This window comes from Phascolarctos cinereus, unplaced genomic scaffold (genome assembly GCF_003287225.1).
Source record: "Phascolarctos cinereus isolate Bilbo 61053 unplaced genomic scaffold, phaCin_HiC Scaffold_5;HRSCAF=322, whole genome shotgun sequence".
Taxonomy (NCBI): Eukaryota; Metazoa; Chordata; class Mammalia; order Diprotodontia; family Phascolarctidae; genus Phascolarctos; species Phascolarctos cinereus.
In genome coordinates, this window is record NW_027555958.1 from 450,248,419 (window position 1) to 450,268,707 (window position 20,289).

At 54.1% G+C, this 20,289-nt stretch overlaps 2 protein-coding genes across 3 annotated transcripts in view; both read right to left on the reverse strand.

The window, feature by feature from the left end:
• Positions 1-20,289, reverse strand: part of AGBL4 (AGBL carboxypeptidase 4) — a 900,343-nt gene that overhangs the window by 138,966 nt on the left and 741,088 nt on the right. The window lies entirely within an intron of this gene.
• The window catches only part of BEND5 (BEN domain containing 5), a 46,130-nt gene that overhangs the window by 20,367 nt on the left and 5,474 nt on the right, over positions 1-20,289 (reverse strand). Inside the window, exons 2-3 of one of the 2 annotated variants that reach the window (XM_020987713.2) lie at positions 9,824-9,957; positions 6,511-6,898 (exon numbers count right to left, since the gene is read on the reverse strand). In XM_020987713.2, coding sequence (XP_020843372.1) covers positions 6,511-6,898; positions 9,824-9,957 — 522 coding nt within the window. The remainder of the gene's footprint in view (positions 1-6,510; positions 6,899-9,823; positions 9,958-20,289) is intronic. The other variant, XM_020987714.2, reaches the window with a different exon arrangement.

Sequence of the window (20,289 nt, forward strand, 5' to 3'; positions counted from 1 at the left end):
TCCTTGCTAGGGCTCTCTGAAGGGAGAAGCCCTTAGAGTAGGGGGTGGAGGGTAGACTCAACTGTTGCAGTGTTAACTAGCCGTGAAGATTCTTGGTCCCAAGGGAAGAAGAGCCTTCTCTGGCCTCTCCACTCCCCAGGGGCTGCCTGAGGTGACAGGCTTCTGGGCCAGCAGCAGAGAACACAATTAGTGGAGGTCATCCAGGCCCTCGGGCTGCCTCCTGGGCCCAGGGGATGTGGTAAAGAGTTTACTGCAGGCCTTGGACAAATGCTTCATTTCACACTACCCCCATGAGACATTGCAGCCTAGCAGAGTTTCCTCACTTCTAGGACCCTGGCAGCGACAACTTTTAAACACAGAACACAGGCTGTCAGAGCTGGGAGCACCCTCAGGTCACAGAACACAGAAGGTCAGACACGGAGAGGCCTACAGAGGTCATCCATTTTAAAGAGAAAGGAAATGAGGTCCATGGGGCTGACTGGCCCACAGTCACACAGGTAGTGAGCTGCCTAGCCAGGACTGGAAGCCCGGGCTCCACTCAGTCCTCGACATGGACTATAGCCCTCACCTAACAAATGGAAAATGCGAATGGAGACCAGGAGAGGCCTTTAGACCATCAGCTGGAGCACGTAGGCCTTCCCTGACTATGGGAATCCCCCAGACCAGGCTGCCCCTTCCAGGAAGTCTTCCTGCTGCCTCTCGACCCTTCTCCCCAACACGTCTACCACCAGTAGAGTGGGAGGTCTAAGCTGGGCCAGCCTTCTGCTCGGCTGAGATACAGCTGTGCTTTGGCCTCCCACCCCAACCTGACCCTCCTCATCTGTGATCTCGCACCATCGCCCTTAGTTCTGCCTTACCCCTCCCCCCAGCCAATGACAACCTCTTTCGAAGTCCTTTCAAACTGGGACCTGAGGTCACCGGCTCCAGGAGGCCCTCTGGGATCTCCCTACAAGCTGGGAGGGTTTGGCTTTTGGCTCCTCATACCAGAGAGCCTCCCAACACCTTGACTGCCCTCCAGGCGGGTCCTACACCTCCGAATCTCTCCATATCGGGATCTCTTAGCACTGTACACTTCTGGTCTGTGCTTGTAACCACTCCTGTGCCCATCCGTGTCTTCTCCCACTACCAGATTGTCAGTTTCCTGAGGACAGAGACTCACCTATCTTTGCATCTTTCCCAGTGCTGAAGGCTTTGGGGAAGGACACGAACAGCCCTGCTGCGATACTGGGAAATGAGCTTCTCATGTATGCTGCTGCGTTCTTAAGACCAAAGAACCAAATTTAACCATTCTTAAGGTCTTAGGGTCATGCCTCTGACTAACAGTTAACGAGCAGGGCTGAGCCTAGCTTTGAGCACCTGTCAGACGGCACGTTATCAGTTCAGGGTCCCTGTCTGGGGGCCTGCCTGGCCGCTTCTGATCTGCTGTGGACCAGCCCAGCACACAACACGCAGGATGGGACAGGTGGGGTGTCCAGCTCCTCACTTCTGGCCCCTTGCCCACCTTCGCTCAGGTGGCCGAGGTGACCCACAGGTAGGACTGCAACAAGCCTGATGTTACTTCTACAGACGAGCTCTATGCACGACTGTGAGCCAGGAGTCTGGGAGCCTGCTTATTGTTACTGGAGGAGGGGGCAGGTAATTCAAGAGCGGTGCCTTTGAAGAACCACTGGATATGGAGAGCAGGAGCCTTCACGGCGGCCCCTCCTGCTTCCTCTGCAAATCAGTGGGGGAGCTGAGGGCCACCCACTGCACCAGGGGCTTCACCTTTTCTGTGTCCTGGCCCACGTTGGGCCAGTCTGGTGAAACCTAGACACCTCTTCTCAGAAGGCTTTTAAATGTGCAAAATTAAATGCCAAAGATAACAAAGGAAATGAGGAATACTGAAATACAGCTATTGGAATATTAAAAAAAAGGTTCAGTGACCTCAGGTTAAGAAGCCCTCAAATGCCTTCCCTCCCTTGGCTCCCTCCAATCTATCTGGTCTACCCAGTGCTGCTCTCCTAGCTGTTGGGTGTCGCTCCCCAGCTAGACTAAAGGTTCCTTGGGGCAGGACTTGTTTCTTTGCATCTCCAGAGCTCAGTAAGCACTTAATAAGTGCTTGTGGAATGACTGGTGATACCCAGCACACAGTAAGTGTTTAATAAATGCTTGCGGGCTCACTGGCTTTTCTACCAACCTCCCAGGGTTGCTGGGAAGCCCAAGAGCATAGAGAGAAGGTGTTCCGTCACACGTGCCCCTCTGTGGCCACCTCGCTAAGCCCTTACTCAAACCTCGGAGGCGCTGCGACTGCTGCAGCGGGAGGTCAAGGACTCCCACCCCTCAGCTCTGCTGAGCCTCGGTCACAGTCGTCACGGCCCCCCACCAGAAGCTGGGTATTGGACCTCCTCGAGCAGGTGTAGTGTGGCTGGAGCCTTCTTCCCTCAAGGGCCCAGAGTCACCTTCATGACACCAGCAGGGAACACAAGGAGAACTGAAGCTGAATTCATGGGGGTCAGCTCCAGGTCGGTTCCTGCTCTGGGCAGCTCAAAGTTTCACCCCAAATCTGAGGACCACAGTTCTAGGCTGGAAGCGATGCCAGAACTCAGTAACTCCAAACCTCTCATTTTACAGAGGAGGAAACTGAGGCCCAGAGAGAGGAAGGAGGGCCCTGCCCAGGGTTACAAGGGGAGGAAGGGGTTTCACCACTCCACTATAGCTCCCTCCTCTGAGCTTCGGCCACAGCTCTTAGAAGCACAGGAGCCAGAGCTGGGGGAACTCGAGGACACAGAATCCGAGCTTCCCTTCTTAATGGTGACAAAACTGACACCCAGGGTGGGGAAAGAGGGTCCAATGTCACAAAGCAGTGACAGCTTAGTGTCTGAATCCAGCACTGGTGCCACTGGTTGGAGGAGGGGGAAGACTCAGCATGCTTGTGCCCAGGATAGCAACCCACCTCAGCCAGCTGATGCCCAAAGACCACTGCCACCCCCTGGATATAGTTCAGCAGAGACCACGCTCAGGCTGGGGGCATCTGGGTATCCTCCCTGTCCTGAAATGCTCTTCTTCCTAAACACACTCACACAAACACACAGAGGCGCTCTCTCTCTCTCTGTCTCTCTCTCCTCTCTCTCACTCTCTCTTTCTCTCTCCTCTCTCTCTCTCTCCCTCCCTCTCACAAACACACATATATACATATGCACACATACACATGCACAGGTGTTCTCTCTGTTTCTCTCACACACACATACACATACACACACGTACACACACACTCACCCCTTCCCTCTCTCTGCCTCTAAACCTTGTGTTCATTTTAGGATCTCGGTCCTTGGCTCTGACTACCCCCAGCCTCTCGTTTCCTTTCCCTTGCTATACCCTGGGCATCCCATAGGGCATGTCCTGTCTCCACAGGGCTCAGGTGCCCACCATCACGGCATTTCATGCATCTGTGAATGCAGAAGGCTCCACATGCCTTGAACAGTCATCTGTTCCTGGCCTTTGGACACAGACCCTGCCAAAGTGGGAACCCCCAGTGGTCATGCTGGGGATTGGGAGATGGGGGGTTTGAAGGTCTGTGTCCTCCCCAGTGCTTCTGGACACATCATCCGAAATGGCTCCAGACCCCAACTATGGGCCTCCTCTCCCATCCAGGCATAGAAGCTGCTTTTCTTGTGACCCTCCTCGTTCTGGGAGCCCAAATTCACACTATTTGTGGGGACTTAGAGAGAGTCCCAGATAACTGCCCTGCAAATGTGGCATGCCTCCAACCCAGCCCTTCTCCTCCAACCCACTGGTGACCAGGGCCATTCCTTAAAAAGAAAAGTGAGGCAATGTCACGCCATCAGCATGGTGAGCCGCAGAAAGACACCTGCCTGACATGGCCTATAGACAACGGGCAGAAGGGCTGGTGACCCAGGGGACCCTCCCGGGGGTCCCTTTCCTCCTCTGCAAAGGGAGGGGCTTACAGCAGATGGAGGGCTCTAAGCTGGGCCATGGAAAGCTCTCCAGGTGCCGTGGACTTGGATTTTTCAAAAGACTTCAATAACTATTTCCATCTGATAGCTTTCCTTTATAATCTCATGCATGTTATTTGAAGCATTTAAAAATATGACTTTAAGGGGCAGCTAAGTGATGTAGTGGATAGAGCAGAGGCCCTCGAGTCAGGAGGACTGGGTTCAGATTTGGCCTCAGACATGGTGTGACCCTGGGCAAGTCACTTCACCCTGTTTGCCTCAGTTTCCTCATCTATAAAATGAGTTGGAAAAGGAAATGGCAAATGATTCTAGTATCTTTGCCAAGAAAACCCAAATGGGCTCACCGAGAGTTGGACACAACTGAAAAATGACTGAACAACAAAAGATGCTGAATGAACTTCTGCTGGGTTAGACTGAATTGCTCTGCTGTAGCCGCTCCAGGGACTGGCACGCCCAATCTCTTTGCTCCACGGTGCTGGCGCTTGGGCTGCAGGGGCAATTTTTTTCCAGGCAAATCGTTGCAGGAAAACAACAAAAGCCATGCCCCATTCCCCAGGCCTCCGCCACACGACGGTTAAAGGCTGCTCATTTGGGGATGGAAATTTCTCCCTGTTGCCAAAGGCCAGCACTCCTGTGGCTTCCAATGAGGGTTTTTAAAGGCTTAAATTCAACTTTGACTAAGGACAGCTCAGGCTCTCTTTAAGTCACAAGGTTCATCTTGGAGTGGGTTCCCTGGAAAAAAAAAAAAAAATCCATCTCCTGCAAATACCTCCCAGTGGGAGCCGCCAACAGTGCAGCCCTGGATTCCAGGGCCAAACAAGATGCTCCTTCCCTCCGCAGCACTGACTCAGTCTCAGGACCATCCGGAGGAAGCCAGCAGCCCAACTCCTATGACCAGTGATCCCTCGCCTTCGTGATGGGGCACTCCCCACCGTCTACTCTGGGATGGCTCCACCTGTGAGGAATGTCGCCCTCCACCTGCGAGTCCTAGCTCTGTCCGCGGGGCCAAGCACAACAGGTCCAGCCCCTCTTCCTCTTCTCCCCCCAGATCAAAAAGCCTGGCATGGCCACTCATTCCTGCTGATTCCTCTGCTGGCTTGGGGGCCGGGCCTAACGCTGGGCTCTTCGGCCACATGACCAAGGGGGAGTCTCATGAACCTCTGGGGCAATGGAAACCACGCTGGCTGGACTGGAGAAGAACTTCTGAACGAAATTATCTTCACCAGCCCTTAAGATGTACAACCCTGTAGATCACAGTGGTGGGAGGAGGCGAGGCAGCCTGGGACACCAGGACGTCTAGCCCCAGGTCCTAGGCTCAGCACTGCCAGGGGGAAGCCTGGTAAACCCTGGGCAGGTGACGTCCCCTCTCTGGGCCACTTTCCCCACTGAGTTGATCAGGTTTCAGGAAGGCGATAATAGTAACACCTGATGTCTCTCTAGCACCTTAGCATGCCCATTTTACAGATGAGGATACAGAGAGGTGAGGGAGCAGGCCCCGGCCACATACCACGTTCATGGAAATCTGTCCGTCTTTGGGGACGTGGGATCCTGAACAGAAAGAAGCCTTCCCCTCTGCCTGGGCCTGTCTCAGCACTCTCAGGCACCACTGGCCTGGGAACAGAAGCAGAGGTAGCAGCTCCCGCTCCTCTGCTTTTCCAATACCTACCAAGGGCTTTCCAACCCAAAATGACGCCCAGATCTAAGGTGGACAGGGCCATGCTTATCATTCCCCTTTTACAGGACAGAAAACTGAGGCCCAGAGAGGGAAGTGACTTGCCCATGGTTACATGGGCAGCAAGTGTCAGATGGAAGATTTGGACCCAGCTCCCCTGGCCCTCCCTCCAGTGTTCTCCTGTTTTGCAGACAATGGCTAATGTGGCTGCCCTCCAAAGACCCAAATGCAGTTCTCCTGGACCCCCTAAACGGCCCTTGTTCCTCCACCTGGCACCCTGGACATCCTGGCCGCCCTCCTCTGACCACCCGCAGATGGAGCCCAGTGCTCTGACGGGGGCTGTCTGACCGGGGCGGAGGACGAGGACAGTCCCGGGTCCAGGACGGGGAAGCTTCCATCTCCCAAACTTCCTGAGTTGACAAAACCCCATTGTTGGCGAATCCTGAGCCCATGGCCCACAAAAGCCCCAGAGAAGGCTCTGCCTAGACACGGCCCTCCCATCTCACACTGCAGAACTGATCTGCTGAACTCACAGAGGAAAACTTTGCATTTAGCCTCATCCTCCTGCGACCTGGCAGCCCCCTGTCACCCAAGATGGTGGCTCTCTAGCTGAGCTAGGGTTCTATGGAAAGCGTGCCCTCTGTAAATTCTGGATAAAGCCACTAGTGAAAAGGGAGGCAGCAAAGTGCCAGACACAGACACCCGGGCCCGGCTCTGCTCTGTCAGTCCACATTCTGTGGTTCTTGTCCAACAGCCCCGTTTCACAGGAGGCCCACGGGACAAGGGGCAGGACGGGGATTCGGACGGAGGCCCTCGAGTGCACTGCGGCCTCCTGCTGAGGTCAGTGCCTTCCCTGCCCACCCCGCCAGGACAGCTGGCACTTACCACTGCCCAGCCGTAGCAGCAGCACGTCTTGGAGCCGGCGGTTCAGGTCCCGGAGCTCCTTCATCTCTGACACCAGCGTCCCGCACTCCTTGAGCTTTTTGGCCTGCTGCACCAGCTGCCTCCGAGTCCTCTCCAGCTCCTGCTGGATATGGCGCATCTCCTCCTGCTGCTGCTGGTAGCTTCTGAGCAGCTCCTCATACAGGGCCCGAGGCACCACGGCATCGTCCACGCTGTCCATGCCGTCCATGCCCTTAGAGGAGTCCACAAAGATGTCCTCGGGGCTGGCACTGCCCACCAGGCTCAGCCCGTTCTGTTTCTCGAGGCGGGCCACCACGGCCTCGATGCTCTTGTGGGCACCTGACTCACTTTGCTTCCGCCCCTCTTGTCTCTGGGGGTGACAACAAAGGGAACAGGGGTCAATGTCAACTCCTGTACCTGGGCCCAAAAAGTAAACTGCACGAGGAGAGAAGAGGGAGCAGCGGGGGTTAGAGGAAGGGGGTGGGGGTGGGGTGAAAAAGTCCTGGGACTTTGAGTGAAACAACCAACATTAAGAGACTGCTGCATACGAAGCCCAGGGCTCTCATCCTGAGGGGGCCCAGAATCTTGGAAAGGGGGCAGGGCACCAGCACAGAGAGGTCCAATACACCCAAAGAGGCACTGACCCAAAGCTCCGTGGGGTATGGGGAGGACCTGGAGGAGCCACCAGCTGTCCGGGGAGGCGGCACTTGGTGTGAGATTTCAGGGATGGCAAGGCGGCCCAAAGGTGGTGTGAGGCCTCAAGGTTCAGGGATACCATCTGCCCAGAGGGAGAGAGGCGACCGTCCTACTCTGCCTCCCCCTGCCAGAGGCCGGGCTGGACCACAGTGGGCAGAGGGGGCAGGAGACTGGCCACAGAAGGCGCTGGGGGAAGGACCTGGGGAACATGATCTTGTCATCAAGTGTCTGACAGCCTGGGCCAGGGCGGGGACACTGGACTTATTCTGCCCAGCCCCAGAGGGCAACATAGGTAGGTGCAGGGAGCGAGGGGCAGGATGGGACAGCTATGAGGAAGCAGATCTCTGCCACTCACCATCAGGAGGACGGTGCAAACAACTACAAGAGCCCAACAATGGGGCAGGTGACTTAAGAGGCAGAGAACCCTGCACTTTACAACTCAGCCAATAACCATTTACTAAGTGCTCACTGTATGCCACACTTGCCGAAGCATGGGGGATACAAAGAAAGGCAGGCCCCACACTCCCCCCAAAGAAACCCAGCCCAGTCAGGAAAGCCAGACCGAGACAGCTGAGGTCCCATGTGCATCTGAGCTGAGGTTCCAGGAGCCTACAGAAATGCTCCTGCTGCTGCCTCAGCCTCGGGCCTCTCCAAGCCCACCTGGAGACACTTTTGTTTTTTATGTCCCAAGATGAGCACAAAACCAAAGGATGTCAGGGCTGGGAGGGCCTGAGAACAGGGGATGTCAGGGCTGGGAGGGGCCCGAGAACAGGGGATGTCAGGGCTGGGAGGGCCGGAGAACAGGGGATGTCAGGGCTGGGAGGGCCGCAGAACAGGGGATGTCAGGGCTGGGAGGGGCCCAGGAACAGGGGATGTCAGGGCTGGGAGGGGCCTGGGAACAGGGGATGTCAGGGCTGGCAGGGGCCTTAGGGCAGGGGATGTCAGGGCTGGGAGGGGCCTGAGAACAGGGGATGTCAGGGCTGGGAGGGGCCTTAGGACAGGGGATGTCAGGGCTGGGAGGGGCTTTAGAACAGAAGAACACAGTGCTGACATTCTGTATTCTATAGTCTTAGGCTCCTCCCGGCTCTGACATTCTCTATTTTAAATGTCTCAGCCAAGAGAGTTCTTGAAGATGACCCCAGGATCAAAGGCGGCCCATGGCTCCCCAGCTCCACTGACTCCCACCCAGTGCTTGCTCTTTCCAGGAGCTCCAGTGGCATGGTGAGAGTCTGGCCTGAGGAAGAAGACGATCAGTCCCTCCTCACCCTGCCCCCCAGCTCCCTCCTAGAATATGGGGCCTGTCTGGCAGGAGGAGAGGTCATCATGGCCGCAGGGCAGACCACAGGCCCCCAGGCTTGCTGCTGCCTTGGGGCTCACAGCTTTTATGATAGGAACTCTCTTGCTGAACAAACGCATAAAGACGTTTCCAGAGGGAAGGCTAAAGGGGGCGGCTGGCATACAACCAGCACAATGCAGCCAAGCCCTTCAGAGCCAGCAGGGGCTGGGGCATCATTTGGCTCCTGCCCAGGATCTGCCTCTGCCAGACCAGGAACCTGGGTTCAAATCCTGGCACTACTGCTTCCTAGCTGTGTGGACTGGAGAGCAGGCCCATTTTGGGTCTCAGTCCCAGTTTCTTCCACTGTAAAAGGGGGGCTTTGGATGAGATGGTCCCTAAGGCCCCTCCAGCTCTAAAGTCCATGGGCGTAGCACCCGTCAGCTGTGACCCTAGGCTACTCACTTGCCTCTGACCTCAGTTACCTTATCTCTATACTTGAAGGTCTACCTCACAGGACTGTGGTGAGAAAGCATTCAGAATTCCTGACACACTGAAGGGCCATCAATGTCCTGTCTTCTGATTGGCCCCTCACTGTACAGCAGAAGCCAGATACGGGCAGGGGCTCCACATAAGTGGAGATGAGGCATCCAGTCCAGCCCGCAGCTGTGTCCCTGACACACACCCTCCAGTCTTTGTGTGAAGACCCCTCCCCACTGGGCGCCAACCCCGGGGCCTTCGGAGGGAGCCCACTCCACTTTGGGAAGGAGATGAAAGTTCTCCTTCCACCCCTGGCTGTTGCTATTCTCCCACTGGGGCCAAGCAGAACAAAGCTAATCCTTCCCCCACCATGCCTCCTACACTGTTTCTTCTCCAAGCTAAGTATGCCACTGCCTTTCATCGTCCCTCCAACAGCACAGGCACACTCGTCACTTTCCAGTTCTTCAATGTCCTTTGTAAGCTGTGGTGCCCAGGACTGACCACTGAGCCAACTGTGTGCAGGGTGACCTGGGAGGGAGAGCAGGATGCTCCCCTGGACATTATCCCCCTCCTTGGGCAGCCCAAGGTCTGCAGTGACCACCTGGGGTTTGGGTTGCTATGCTAGGCTGGGGACTGTCATCCACTCAAACCCCCAGATCTTACTGACACCCACTGGCTCTCCACGCCTCCTCAAGCCTGTACTTGGGCAGTTGATTTTTTGAATCCCCGTATTAGACTTGACATTGATTCCTCTTAATTTCATATAAGGTGACCTGGGGAATTCTTAGGCTATGGCTACTCCCCCAAGGCCTCGAGCCCTTCCCAAGACAGGAAAGAAGGCGATACCTTACTGTGTCTAAACTCCCCATCGTCATCGCCATAGTCTCGGACTTCCTCCTCATCTTCTATGTGATTGAGGGAAAGTTTGGGGATTTTGATTTTCTTCTGCATGACACTATTTTCAAGGTCAGTTTTGTCCTCTGAAAACGTACACGAAAAGAACAAGGTGAGTTACGCAGGTAGAAAGATGCCCTCCGGGTGCCCAGGCATCCCAAGTGCTGGCTAATGCTTTTGGCGAGACCAGTTAAAAATGAGAAAGCTCCCTCATTGAAATATGGGATGGCCAAGATGCAAGGGATCTCAGAACCCCTCAGCCTGTCACTGTTCAAGGAGGGAGGGCCAGGGACATGCCCAAAGTCACATAATGAGTCAGCGGCACCACCAAGACGCCCAGGCCAGGCCTCTCCATGATGGCTTCGATGAGCTCTGGGGCCCTGATGGGGGCATCTTGAAGGATCTCCAAATGAGATCCCAGGAACTGGACTCCTCTTCCCTTTCTCCTCAAGGGTTCCCCAATCCCAACGTAGCCTAGAAGGGAGCGTTTGGCACTTAACCAGCTCAAAGACAACACAAGGGCTGGGCTGAGGAAGGGGATCATGTTCTGGAGGTGTACGGTGTTTCAGTGGATGTAATGTTGGGGGGTAGGATCTCTTCTCAGATACACTTTGGATGAATTCCTGTTCTCCGGAATCTCCACATCCCATTAGAGAAGGAAGATCATGGAAAAATAAGCACCATCTCAGTCAGCGACTTTGAAGAAACAAAAGACCAAGAATTCCCAAGCTCAGCTCTGAGGCACGGCCTCCCAGGGCTTGGTGAACCTGGGCAAGGGTCTGCAAAGACATCTGCTCAGCTCAGGGCTGCTCCTCCAGGCTGGGAGCTGGAGCTGCCCCGGGAATGGAGGGCAACCCTACTAGAGTCTGGGCGCCTGCTTCCATACTGGGTGAGCCACCTGTGAAGCTGAGCCGTGCTGAGAAGACAGAAGCAGTTCTTCTACACTGGATGTTGGGGGGATAGAAGGATTAATGGGAGGTGAGGAGAGAATGAGAGAAAGAGAGGGAGGGAGGGAGGGAGGGAAAGGAGAGGAGGGAGGGAGGAAAGGAGAGGGAGGGAGAGAGGGAGGGAAAGGAGAGGGGGAGACAGAGAGGGAAAGGAGAGGGAGGGAGAGAGGGAAAGGAGAGGGAGGGAGAGAGGGAAAGGAGAGGGAGGGAGAGAGGGAGGAAAAGGAGAGGGAGGGAGACAGGGAAAGGAGAGGGAGGGAGAGAGGGAAAGGAGAGGAGAGGGAGAGAGGGAGGGAAAGGAGAGGGAGGGAGAGAGGGAGGGAGACAGAGAGAAGGAGAGGGAGGGAGAGAGAGAGGGAAAGGAGAGGGAAAGAAGAGGAGGGGGGAAGAAGAACTAACTCTGGGGGGCACTGGATTTGTAGACACATTAGTGGACTGGATGTGGATGTCACTCCTGGAGGCTTAGGGACAGGGCCCTGGCAGGGGCCGGAGACTAAAACCACAGGTCACATTATTGGGGGGCTTTAGCTCTCTCACCCTAACAGCCCCGTCAGGCAGATTGTACATAGCTTATTACTCCCATTTTAGAGAAGAAGAAACTGAGGTTTGAAGATGGAGGAGATTTTCCCAGGGTCACCAAGCTAGTAATGCAGAGCTACGATATGAACCCAGGACTCTAGGCTTGGCACTAAGCATTCCAGGAAGCTGCACTGTTTCTTCTAGCACGTTGACACTGGCAAAGGACAGGCCTAAGACTCATAGGTCCAGCTGCTGGGTCCACTCTGACCCTAAGTCAACTTTGTTAACTGCAGAAGAAAAGTCACGGGTTTTTACAGTCTTCAACACTTGCAACTTGGAACCCTAAGTGGTCTGGGAGAAGGCTTCCCCTCACTGGCCTCAAAGCCAGCCATCTCTAAAGGGCCCCTGCAGGGTTCGGTCAGGGCTGGTCTCCAAGCCTAGAAGGAGCTCTGAGTCACAGGGTCTGGCCTCGTCCTCCCCAGGACCACCCCCAGCTCCTGGTGACCGGCACTGCAGACATGGGCAGAGAAGTTGAGTTTAATAAGAAGTGAGTAAATGGGAGAAAGGAATTCCACAGCTCCGTGTCCTTGTAGGGGAAGGAGGCCCTGGGCGAGCTCATGATAAGAGCCACAGATACCAATGACAGACCCATAGTTATTCATCACCGTGAGCTGAACTGGACTGACGAGAAAACGTCAGAGCTGATGCCCAGGGAAGTCACAAAATGACAGGACTGCATATCCAGACTGGAAAGACCTCCTAGGCCACCAAGTCCAAAATCCTCCTTATGTGTATGAGGAAACTGAAGCTGAGGGCGAGGGTGAGTGGGTGTAGAAGAGGTTTCTAAGGAAGATGATTTGGGTGCAATCTAAGGAAGATTGCCCTAACAATCAGAGCTCTCCCAAAATGGACAGGTTGCTTGGAGTGGTGGTAAGTTTCCCATCACAGAAAGTATCTGAGTGGAGCTGGATAACTACCTACCTGCCCAGGATGCTGGAGACAGAGATGGGCCAGAAGACCTCTCTAGAACTGTGAATATTCTGGGCAGAGGGGGGATCCTTGCATTACCTTAGGAATTTCTGGACAAAGAGCAGGAGGAGAAGACATGAACCTTCCCTCTCAACCTCCCAAAGATCAAACCTAAAATCTCTGCTCCAAGCCTGAGGCAGCAGCAGTGGGCCCTGGCATCTGGACGAGGCTGCCCGTGTCTATGAGGGGAGGGGCAGAGGAGGACAGGGCAGCGCCAACATCTTAGGCCTCCATCAAGGGAAAGTTTCAGTCTTTCTTCAAAATAAGCAAAAAATAAAAACAAAACTGTTTAAAGCTGTTCCAATTCTTTTTCCCTCTGCCTTTTCTAAGCCTAAAAATAAACAAAAAGAATAGTGCAAAAGTGCTGTAAATTAACAGAGATCAGGCAGGGGCTGAGGATTTGCAGGGAAGGATCTGGAGCATGAGGTTCTGGGTTCAAATGCCAGCCGTATCATTAGGAGGATGTGGAGAGGGCAGTCAGCCAGTCGAACCTCCTCATTCAGCCCATGAAGAAACTGAGGCAGAGGCCGGAGAAGCAGCAGTGAGTGGGGCGCTGGCCTTGAAGGCCAGAAGACAGCTTCAGATGCTCCTCTGAATGACTCCTGGCTGTGTCACCCTGAACAAGTTACCTGGTGTCTCCGAGCCTCAGGCTCTTCACATCTCCCTCCCGGGGGCTGCTGTGAAGGGCTTTGTGAACTTTGAAGTGGCCTAAACAGGGTGGTAAGCACTACTGATATTACTCTGGTGCATGGCTGGCCCCCTTCTCTCTCTGCCAGAGAATCTGCACACACCAGTCAGATGGGGTGGGGCAGGAGGAGGGCACTCCACTGAGGCTCAGAAGACCTGGATTCAAATGCTGACCTTGGACACTTGGGTACTCTCTGACCTCGCGGGTGCCACTCCATCTTGCCATTGCTACCTGGGAGAACGTACTGTCCACTCACCCAGGTGCCGTCCCCATCTCTGTGATTCTGCCAGCCCACTCAAGGGTGCCCAGGGGGTGCCATTTCTATCACTAGAACAGAGGATTTTCATCTGGAAGATACAAACTTGGTTTTTAAAAAAATATATTTTAAGATCTGCAGTTCAATATTATTGGCTTCCTTTGCAATCCTATGCGTTTTATTTTGCACATTTAAAAACCTGACTTTGCCAGAGGCCCGCGGGCTTTCCCAGGCTGACTGCCAAAGGGTCTGGGACCTGCATTACTGCGCAAGCTCCCTGAGGGCAGGGCCTCACTGTGCTTTTGTGTCCCCGGCCTCTAGCCCAGTGCCTGGCATGCAGTAAGAGCTAAATAACTGCTTCTTCTTTCATCATTCATTCTCTGGGGCTCGGTCTCCTCATGGGTGACCCTTACGGCTCCTTCCAGGTCTCTACCCCCAAATCCCAGCAATTCAAGGTTGTCTCATCCCACACTGCTACTGGCACACCCCAGGGTCAGGCAGCCTTGGCTTGAAGCCTTCCTGAGGACAGCCCTGGGGGGAGCCTTTATTGTAAGGCCACTGCATGGCACAAAAGAACAGCCAAAGTTTACTGCACTGCCTTCAGTTTAGGTCAGTGACATCAGGGAACTGACCCTCTGAGTCACCTTCCATCTCTTAGCCTCAGTTTCCCCAGCTGTGAAATGGGGATAACACTCTTTGATATGTCTGCTTCTGCTATGAAGAAGGCACCAGAGAAAGTGGGGCAGCCCCAATTATTCTGACCAACATCATTCTCCGCATCCCCCTGTGACCGCTCCCTGACCCCAGCCTGACAGGACACACGAGTCTGTCCTTAGTCAATGACAGATGATGGCTTCCTGGCCTATTTCTCCCCCAGGGAAGAAGATGGTGTCAAGTTTTCAAGGCCACTTCCCCCAGCTCTTGCTGGCAGAGTTAAGCAGAGCCCTCTGGTGAAAGCATAAAGGCCTTCGCAGAAGGAAGCAGACCCTAGAAGCCAGACTGGAAGCCTTGAATGCCCCTGACATGCATTGATTTTCTATTTCCAGGTCCCAGCGGATGTTTGTAAGGGTGGGAAGCCCCTCCTACAACCCTGGCTAGGCTTGCCTTACAGGGCACTCAGTCACTCCAGCTCAGAGCACCATGACAGGGGAAACACACCAGATGGGGAACCAGAAGCCCAAGTCTGAATCTGGCCTCTGCCAGGGCTCTGGGGCAAAGCCCTTCCCTTCTCTGCACCTCAGTTTTCTCCCCTGAAGAATGAGGGGGATGGATTAAGATGTCCCCAAGCTATCTCTGAGCTGTAAACACAAAACCTCGGGTCAACACAACCTTGACCTAGGGCCTGAGCAATTCTGTCAAAGAACGGGGTCTTCCCTGAGAGGGAGGTGGGGGAGCTGGAGATGGAAAACTCCCGGCCCAGCCGATCCGTGGAACAAATCCCAACTTGAGTGGATTATAGAAGTGTAAGCTACTGACAGAACAGCCTCTGGGGGAGGGAAGGATTTTCCAGGGTCTTTTGGTCCATCTCAAGCTGGGGCAGAAATCCCACCTGCCACATACTCCCCACCCCAGTGCTCATCCAGCCTCTGCTTGAAGCCCCCCATGGTGGGGGAGGCCATCCATCCATGCTTGCTAGCTGTGAGATCTCTGTGAGCCTCAGTCTCTCCATCTGTGAAATGGTGACAATAAGGGGATCACCAAGTGACTCCTTGAGAGGATGAGATTAGGCCCCGTAGGATTCACTGAGAATGTGGGGGTGTTTAGTCTGAAGACAAGACTTGGCAAGGAGATGAAAAGAAGAGGGGACAGAACCTGACAGCTGTCACCTAGAACCTTAAGGCCCCCAACAACTTGCTGTGGAGTGATGGGGGGTGAACGTTGGAAGGAGGGAGATTTCATTCTACACAAGGAAAAATCTTGAAAGAGAGTGAGCTCCCCATTCCTAGAAATCTTTGAGAAGATGACCACTTGTCAGGGAGGGGATGTTGTAGTAGGAAAGTAAAGATTCAGCCCAGGAGGTCCCTCGAAACTCTCAAGATTCCACAACACAGTAACTTTTCTTCCGTGGGCTTGGTTACCCCCTCTATAAAACAAGGGGTTGGGACCAGAAGACCAATAAGGACCATCCCCTCCCAGCCCTGACACTCCTGTTCTCAGGCCCCTCCCAGCTCTGTGAGATATCCTCTGTTCTAAGTTCCAAGGTCCCTAACAGCAATGACATCTTCTATTCTCAGACCTAAGGGCTCTCACACCTGCAGCATTCTAGGATTCTCTCACTGACTGGGATGATGGATTTACCCAATGGCCCCTGGAAAGCTCCCTAATAGAGTTAATGTGTCTTGCAGGAGTCAGGCCTCTGTTCCAGGCCTGGCTTGCCAGCAGGGAAGATTCTATCTCTATGGCTTCCAAGGCCTAACTAAGTTCTGTGCAAAGACGAACCGCTGGCAGACACCTGAGCCCTCTAGGTCACCCGAGGCCACCAAGAGTTCAACAGAGCCCAGCTGGGGAACTGCCTGCCTGCTGGGCAGAGGACGACCTGAGGCTAGATCCTACCAAGAAATGGGGTGGGCCTTGATGTGGGCACAGGCCATCAAGTCTAGGCCCAGAAACTCAATAAGCTTCTGCTGGGCAGATTTGCTTCAAATGCCAAGCCTGGATAATCAATGAGTACCAGGCATGGTCGGAAGTGCTCCCAGGGCTCCCAGCATTGGGCTAGACCTCCACAAGTGGCTTTGAAAACAGTAACACTTTCAAACAAGTAGTGTTAGGGGGCTTGCTATCCTCATTTTTCAGATGAGTAAACTGAGCCTCAGAGAAGTTACATGACTTATTCAGGGTCACACAGAGGTGCCCAACAAGCTCAGGAGTGAGGAAATGGAAGGCCAGAGAAGTCACATGACTTGCCCAGACCACATAAGTTTGGTCTCCCAACTTCAAGGGGCCTGCTGGTCTCCCCCAACAATACTAGAAGAATCTGCAAACAATGGGAAAGATCCAGGAGTCTCTGTTGAAAATGAAGGGCTGGGGGGCAGCTAGGTGGGCAGTGGATAGAGCACCAGCCCCGGATTCAGGAGGACCTGAGCTCAAATCCGGCCTCAGACACCTAACACTCACTAGCTGTGTGACCCTGGGCAAGTCACTTAACCCCACTGCCTACCCAAAAAAAAAGAAAAGAAAAAAAAAGAAAGAAAATGGGGGGCACTGACTTAGCTAAAATCAATCAGTCAATCAATAAACATTTGTTCACAAAAGTGAAGTCATCCTTGTCTTTAAAGGGGAAATATGTCCATAGCGATGTAATTAGGAGAGATGCCCTGGGGTGGCGGGGGGGGGGACCAGGAAAATCATGGGAGGCTTCCTGAAGGAGAGGGGATGTAAACTAAGCCTTGAAGGGAGCTTGGGAGTCCGAGGACAGGAGAAGTATTCCGTTATGGCAGTGGGATCACTTGGGCAAAAGCCCAGTCAGTGGGTCAGCTGGCTGGAGATGGATTGGATCCATTACCGGCCTGAAGAGGTCTCAAGGCTGCAGTTCAGACTGGGTAGGACCTTCAAGGCCACACACACATGTTTGTATTTAATCTTAAGGGAAACCAGGAGCTGCTGCAGCTTCCTGAGGAGAAGAGTGCCATGGTCAGACCAGGAAGCTGTGAGGAAGAGGGATGGACTGGGGGGAAGAAAGTAGAGACAAGCAGGCCATCGGGGAGGCGTGGCGATAGTCCAGACAAGGGATGAGGGAGAGAACAAGGGAGACTTTGGGGAGGTTGCGGAGGGAGAAATAATGAGACTGAGCAGCAAACAAGGGAGAGAAGGGGAGGACCTGGCAGAAGAACGAGGCTCTCAAAGGACGAGGGACATTCAGAAGAGTTCTGATTGGGGCAGGGGATCTAAGATGGGTCCAGACCACGCAGGTGAAGATGCTGGGGCTCAGGAGAGGGGTTAGGGCTGGACGCAGAGATTTAAGAGCCATCTGCATGGAGCTGAGAATGGAATCCATGCGAAACTTGTGACATCACTGAGAGGGGAAGAAGAGGGAAGAAGCCAGGATGGAGGATTGAGGGGGCCCCCTACTCACAGAGAGGATGGGCCTGCAAAAGGTCAGACTGCTGGGAGGAGAGCCAGGAGAGAGCAGGGCACGAAAACCTGGAGAAGAGAGAGGTCAAGAAGGAAGAGGGAGGAAGCTAATTAAGGAATAAAGACCCCTGTAGAGCCCCTCAGTGTTGGTCTGGGACGAGCCTTAGGACAGAGATATGAACAATGACCATGTTGGAAAACGCCTTAGATACAGAATGTAGGAGCCAAGAGGGCCCTCTCAGTGTCCGGGCTGGGATGACCCATAGGATAGAGATGGTCAGAGCTGGGAGGGCCCTTAGAACAAAGAACACAGAATGTCAGAACTGGGAGGGGCCTCAATCAGAGCAGGAAGGGAGCTGAGAATTTGGAATGATAGAGTAGAGAGGCTCTGGAGCAGAGAAGGTCAGATCTATCGAGGGGCTGTCTGGTCTCTCCTGGGGCACTAACTCATGAGGTGACCTTTGGGTGAGCCCCTTCCCTTCTCTGGAGCCCAGTTCCTTTCTCTGGAAACTGAGCACACTGGATCCTGATATGCGTACATCTGTGTATCTGGCTGTGACTGGCTCAAAGTCGGTCTGGGATGACCCCTGCCTGTTCTGGCCTGCAGCCTCAGGGATACTCTGGGGGACTGTGCACCCCCTGGATGGCACTGTCAATGGTTAATGTTCTCTTGTGCTCGGGAAGGATGGGGGTGGCACCCAGCAGGCTCCTCTCTTCGCTCCAGCGTGTATCCACTACAACATGTCAAAACTGAAACTCTAAGCTTTGCCGCCTCCTCCCCCCACCCCCCTTGGCAGGTTCCCTCACCGATGACATCTAGCAATCCTGGCCAGCCCTCTGCCTCCCCACTAATCCTGGGCGCTTGCCAAAGCATTTCTCTTGCCATCGCTCTGTTTGGACCGAAGATGCCAAGATGGGCCAAGAACACGGAACAAACCAAAGTTATCCAAGAAAGAAGAATGGGACTTGGAAGGAAATCTCCTCCAAAGTTCTGAGCTTTTCCAGCTGACAAAGGAGGCTGCTGGCTTCTTTTTGACCTTTCACATGGATGAAGGCGATGGGATGGCTCTGCAGGGCAGTTTTTTGGTCTGCGCTTGTATCAGCAGAGGGGTGTTAGAGACGGGACTGCCCCACCCCAGGAAAGAGCCCTGACCTGGGACAAGAGGCCCTGGGCACTGGCCCCCGTTCCACCTCAGGCAAATTACTCTGCAGTTCTGGCCTCCCCATCTTCAAGAAGGGGGCTGGCTTGGATGACCGCCAGTGACCCTTCCATCTCTGCCAGACAGCGTGGCTCACAGTAGGAGGGCTAGCAGGCCATCCATTCCTGGGCCCTGTCTGCTTCAGGCTCTGTCCAAAAAAAAAGGGACCAGGCTATGGCATACACTGGTTGCTAAATTGAGCCTTGGCTTTTTGGGGAAAGTTGACTCAGGAAAATGGGGCCTAGCAGGGAGAGAGCAGAGAGGGCTTTTAGAAAGGCTGGAAAAGGGTCCACCAAAGCCGCCTGACCCTCCCTCAACTCTGCCCTGGGGCTCCGCGCCCTTCTGATTGCCCAAGGCTCTGCGGAGGGCTCAGTGTTCTGGGCCTGGAGGACTGGGTGAAGGGCCTCATGACTCACTCACCACACTGTCTGGGTCACAGTGCATTCATGAGTGCCCAGACCAACTGACCTGGTGGCTCCCTGGATGAGGGCTTCAGGAAGCAGGATGCTCTCCAGAGATTCCACAAAGTGGCTCTAACCTCAGCTGCAGTCTCCCTTTGGGTGTCAGAAGAGGAAGATTAACTAGGTAGGGCTGATTCAGCCATAAGGAAGGCAAATCTCGCCTTTCCTATAGCCTCTCCTCAGGGCAGAGACAAAGCTGTGCTCTGCCCCAACAGATTAGAGTCTCAGTGGAGAAGATGGTCAAGGGTGGGGTGGGACGGAGGGGAGCATCAAGACACAACTAGCAAAGCATCCCCCCAAATCACAGAACCACAGCATGTCAGAGGGAACTGCGGGATGGAGCAGAGACAGCGTCAGAGCTCAGAACAGGGAATGCGGGGACTGGCGGGGACTGAGACCCAGGGATAAGTGACCTGGCCAAGGTGACAGCTGCAGCCCATATTAACGTGACTTCTTGCGCCAGCCCACCCCCAGCTGTCTGAATCCATGGTTGGGCTTTAAAAATGGGAAATGCTGCAGCATCTCTAGGAAGAATCAAACCTCCAGTCTTTTAGGGGGGTTCTAAGCTGGTTTAGAACCAGGGAAAGGGCTCCAACAGAAAAAGCAACCAGTTAGAGTTTAACAAACAGAGATGAAATGGGTAAAGAACCAAGGCTCCTACCCTAAAAATAGTGGGCACTGACTCCCCCCAGAATTGGAGCAAGGAGTAAAAAGGTCTTTCCTCAAGTTGTGCTGGACGTGGTGACAGCAAATCTTGGGAGAAATCTGCCAATTTCTCAAAGTCTTTCCCTCTTTCTGTCTCTGTCTCTCTCTTCCCCTTCCTCCACCTCCTTTCCCTTCCTCTTCCCCTCTGTCTCTCTCCCCTCTCTCTCTGTATCCGTCACACACACACTCACACTCTCACACACACACACTCACCGCCCCCCCAAGAGTTATAAACCCAGGATTTGGAGTCCCAAAACCCACTGATGCAGTGATGCCTTTCAGACTCAAGGCTGATGCTGTCCTGGTCTGAACGTGAGCCCCTGACCAGCGCTCAGATTTGCTTTATACTGAACCAGATCATAGCATGGTACAGTTTGGGTTCCCGTAGCATGTTTGTAGGACTACTGTTTTTCCAGCTGGTATTTCTACATTATTCTCATTTCACCTCTATTTTTAGGGTACAGTCTACACCTGGCAGCCCTGGACGGCAGGTGTAAGCAGGCTAAGGAATGCTGCCACACTAACAAGCGAGGAGGAAATGGG